This window comes from Frankliniella occidentalis, unplaced genomic scaffold, assembly GCF_000697945.3.
Source record: "Frankliniella occidentalis isolate FOCC.00 unplaced genomic scaffold, Focc_3.1 Scaffold2848, whole genome shotgun sequence".
Classification (NCBI taxonomy): Eukaryota; Metazoa; Arthropoda; class Insecta; order Thysanoptera; family Thripidae; genus Frankliniella; species Frankliniella occidentalis.
The window spans coordinates 3,188-7,003 of record NW_026269920.1 but is presented as its reverse complement, the minus strand read 5'-3'; the positions used below and the strand labels follow the sequence as shown (position 1 = coordinate 7,003).

The following is a 3,816-nucleotide window of genomic DNA, read 5'->3' as shown; positions in this document are numbered from 1 at the left end:
CCGCCGCGGAGAGGCCCGATCCCCCTGCCGGTCTGCCTGGACAGACAAGCCTGTTGCTGGAGCCGGGCTGGAATCAACGGCCAGTCCGTGTTGGAGTCTCCGCGAATCCAGACACGCGTCGCTGGGCCATCCGGAGTTTCGCCGGAGCCAGCCGGAGTCAGCCGGCAAGAGTCACCCCGACTGAAGTCAGCGAGCCATTGGCGGCAAAAGCAGGTACGACAACACACCACCACCACCACGGCGCTGGGATACCAACGTGCTACCCAAGGGGGTTGCACGCTGAGTTACCCGTGGGTTACCCGTGGATTTGTCCGCCGCTTGACCCCCCCCCCTTCCCCCTCTTCCTGCCGTGTCCACCATTTACTCTTGTGAGGGTACATACTGTACCCAAACGAACAAACAGAATCGACGCCCATAGGGCATATCACGCAGGATATACACACGGGGACATAGGAAATAAAGGTGCCACATTGAATTCGCTGCGCACAGAACGCACACATCTTTCGAGTCTTAGAGTTGCCTGGCTGCCTGGCCCAGCTCATGCATTCCCCTATTCGGCCCTTTCGTCAGCCCGACCGTGAGGCGTGTCATCAGCTCACCGCACGGGCGCACAGGCGTGACACAGGCGTGAAGTCGTTCGGGCCTCAACGAAAGATGACTGCGCGTTCCGTGTGCAAGTTGGGCTACTGCTCATGTTCATCCCTACAATATTAAAACCAGACAAAGACACACCCAGAAAAACGTATCATTGATTGCACGAAAATTCCGGTGAATGGAGACAAAGGGAATTTTGACTATGAATTAACGCAAGTTGAATTTAAAATTTAAAATAAGTAATTTTGACATAAGTCAAAGAAAATTTTGCTTTGATTAATATCAAATTCCGTTAATTCATAGTCAAATTTCTCTTCGTCCCCATTCAACGGAATTTCCGTGAAATCAAAGGTACGTTTTCTGGGCGCAGATGCTCCGCAAGCTTAGTTTGTAAGGATTTAACTGTGAAGTAGTACATAGGCGTGTGCGTGCGGGATGCCTCTGCGCTCGGCGCCGTGGTGGCGGTAGGCAAACCCGCACGCACGCCTGTGTGCAGGCTGGCATGTCCATTCGCTTCGAGGGGAGGGGGCTGGCGCCAAGGCGGGCGTCGTGTCGGTGCTTTTAAATGCCAATCGAATCACGTGCTGTGCATTGCTCTCCGCAGGACCATGCGTGTCGTCGTGCTCCTGGTGGTGCTGGCTGCGGTCGCGCAGGGCACGCTCGCGGCGGGCACGAAGCCTGCCGCCAAGCCTGCTGCTAAGCCGGCTGCTAGGCCCAGCGCGCTAGGCGTGCGCCAGCAGGAAGACGAGTACGTAGACCCCGACACCATCAAAGAAATCTTCACCAGCACTCCTGGTTACGGCGGCGACAGCCAGAGTCAAAGCCAGAGTCAGGCCCAGGCCCAGAGCCAGAGTCTGGATCAGTTTGGAGGCGATGGCGCTCTTAGCCAAAGCCAAAGCCAGAGTCAGAGTCAGAGCCAAAGCCAGTTTGGCGATGATCTGAGTCAGAGTCAAAGCCAGAGTCAGAGTCAGAGCCAGAGCCAGAGTTTGGGCGGACTGAGCCAGAGCCAGAGCCAAAGTCAAAGTCAGAGTCAAAGCCAGGGCCAGAGTTACGGCCCGGACAACGAACCGAGCCAGGAGTTCATCTGCAGCGTGTTCGGCGGCGCCACCTGCCCCTCGGACCAGCCAGCAGGACCGGATTCGGTAAATAGCAGAACACGATTCCGTTTTTCTCGGTCACTGGCAGGACAGCAATAAAAGCACCGTGCATGTTGCCAATGTTGCAGTGCCTCTGCGAGAACGGCGATGACTGCAAATGCGTGCCTTACTATCAGTGCGACCAGAAGGACGGCGGCTTCAACGAGTTTGGCGAAGGCGTCATCGACATTAGGTGAGCGAGCCGTAATTTACGAGACGCACGACGCGGTGCGGGGCAACCTGCTCACTGAACCCTGTTTACAGGCAAGACCACAAGAACAACACCTGCCACTACCTGCAGAAGTGCTGCAAGACGTCCGGCATCGCCAACCTCCCGCCCGTGCCGCCGCCCACGCCCACCGACCCCAGCCCCCTGCCGCCGTACCAGGGCCCCGGCGGCCCCGGGCCCGAGGACCACCCCACCTACGCGCCGGTCGACCCCAGCTACCCCGGGCCTCAGGACGGCGGCCACACCCCGGGCTCGCCCCCCTTCGACCCCATGCACACCCCGGCGCCGCCCGTCATCAGGCCCAGCGCGGGCAAGTGCGGCCAGCGCAACCCCGAGGGCATCGGCGTGCGCATCACGGGCGACGAGGACGGCGAGGCGCAGTTCGGCGAGTTCCCCTGGATGGTGGCCATCCTCAAGGTGGAGAAGAGCGACGACGACAAGACGCGCAACCTGTACCAGTGCGGCGGCGCGCTCATCGCCCCCGAGGTGGTGCTCACGGCCGCGCACTGCGTCAAGAAGTGAGTAGAGTGGCGCCGAGCCGCCGTGAGCAAGCCGTAAGCAAGCTGGAGGCCTCTCTGAAGGCGTGCTTTTCCTGTTGCAGCAAGAATAACCCGTCGCAGCTCAAGATCCGTGCGGGCGAATGGGACACGCAGACCTCCAAGGAGATGTACCACCACCAGGATCGCACCGTCCGGGCCGTGTCCATCCACCCCGAGTACTACGCCGGCGCGGTGCACAACGACGTGGCGCTCCTCTTCCTGGAGACCCCTGTGCACATCGGCTACCACATCGGCACCATCTGTATGCCGGAGCAGAACCAGATCTTCGACTACGAAAAGTGCTTCGTCAGTGGTTGGGGCAAGGACAAATTCGGTAAGGGTCATGTTCGATACCATGCTTGGTCACCAGTTTATGGTTTTTTGAGCATATTTGAAGCGAACGAACCGTTATTAACTGTGTCTCCATGCCAACCCACAGGCCAGCAGGGGCGGTACCAGGTGATTCTGAAGAAGCTGGAGCTGCCCGTCGTGCCGCACAACCAGTGCCAGGAACAGCTGCGCAAGACCCGGCTCGGGGCGTACTTCACCCTGCACGACAGCTTCATCTGTGCCGGCGGCGAGGAGGGGAAGGACACATGCAAGGTACTTGGCAATTATGTAGAACGCAAAAGATTACTATTCGAAATACTTGTTCCTCTTGGCGTAACAGCAAGCCGCCCGACACCACCTTGGGACTGATAATTCTTATTCTTATAATTCACAGGGCGACGGTGGAAGCCCCCTGGTGTGCCCCATCCACGGCCAGCAAGGGCGCTACCAGCTGGCCGGAACGGTGGCCTGGGGCATCGACTGCGGGCTGGCAGGCGTCCCAGGCGTGTACGGCAACGTGGCGCTCTTCAGGAACTGGGTGGACAAGGAGATGGCGAACCACTTTGTCTCCACTGCCTCCTACGAGACCATTCCGACCATGCCGATGGAGATCTAATCTAACTCACACACAATGTTCTATTCATAAGAGAGAACCAATCAAACAGCTAATCCCTGCGAAAAGAAATTTCGTTGGGGCGAAAATTTGTCGTGTCTAAGAGCAAAAATGATGACAGTTACACACATCAAACGCGGTGCGAACTTACAAAGCCCACAATCCTTGTTCAATGTCCAGGAAGAGAGGGAGTGTTGGAGAGCTAGTTAACAGATTAACGAGGACTCGAAACGGTCCGTAGTGATGCCAACGCTGTGATCGGTGCCACACGAGGAAACTTAGACTTGTTCTTATGTTTTATGATAGCAACTATAAGTTTATCTACTGTCTTAGAATTGAATTTTTGCTACGTTATGTATAATAATTTATATCTTT

The 3,816-nt window shown here is 57.0% G+C and overlaps 1 protein-coding gene across 1 annotated transcript in view; it reads left to right on the top strand.

Moving 5' to 3' along the window:
* Positions 1 to 46: 46 nt before the first annotated feature.
* The window catches only part of LOC113209812 (uncharacterized), a gene marked incomplete at its 3' end in the record, with an annotated part of 6,888 nt that continues 3,118 nt past the window's right edge, over positions 47 to 3,816 (top strand). The window contains 7 exon segments of the mRNA XM_052276412.1: positions 47 to 213; positions 1,199 to 1,736; positions 1,820 to 1,923; positions 1,995 to 2,477; positions 2,561 to 2,832; positions 2,938 to 3,101; positions 3,223 to 3,441. Of these exon segments, the coding sequence (XP_052132372.1) occupies positions 1,203 to 1,736; positions 1,820 to 1,923; positions 1,995 to 2,477; positions 2,561 to 2,832; positions 2,938 to 3,101; positions 3,223 to 3,441 (1,776 nt within the window).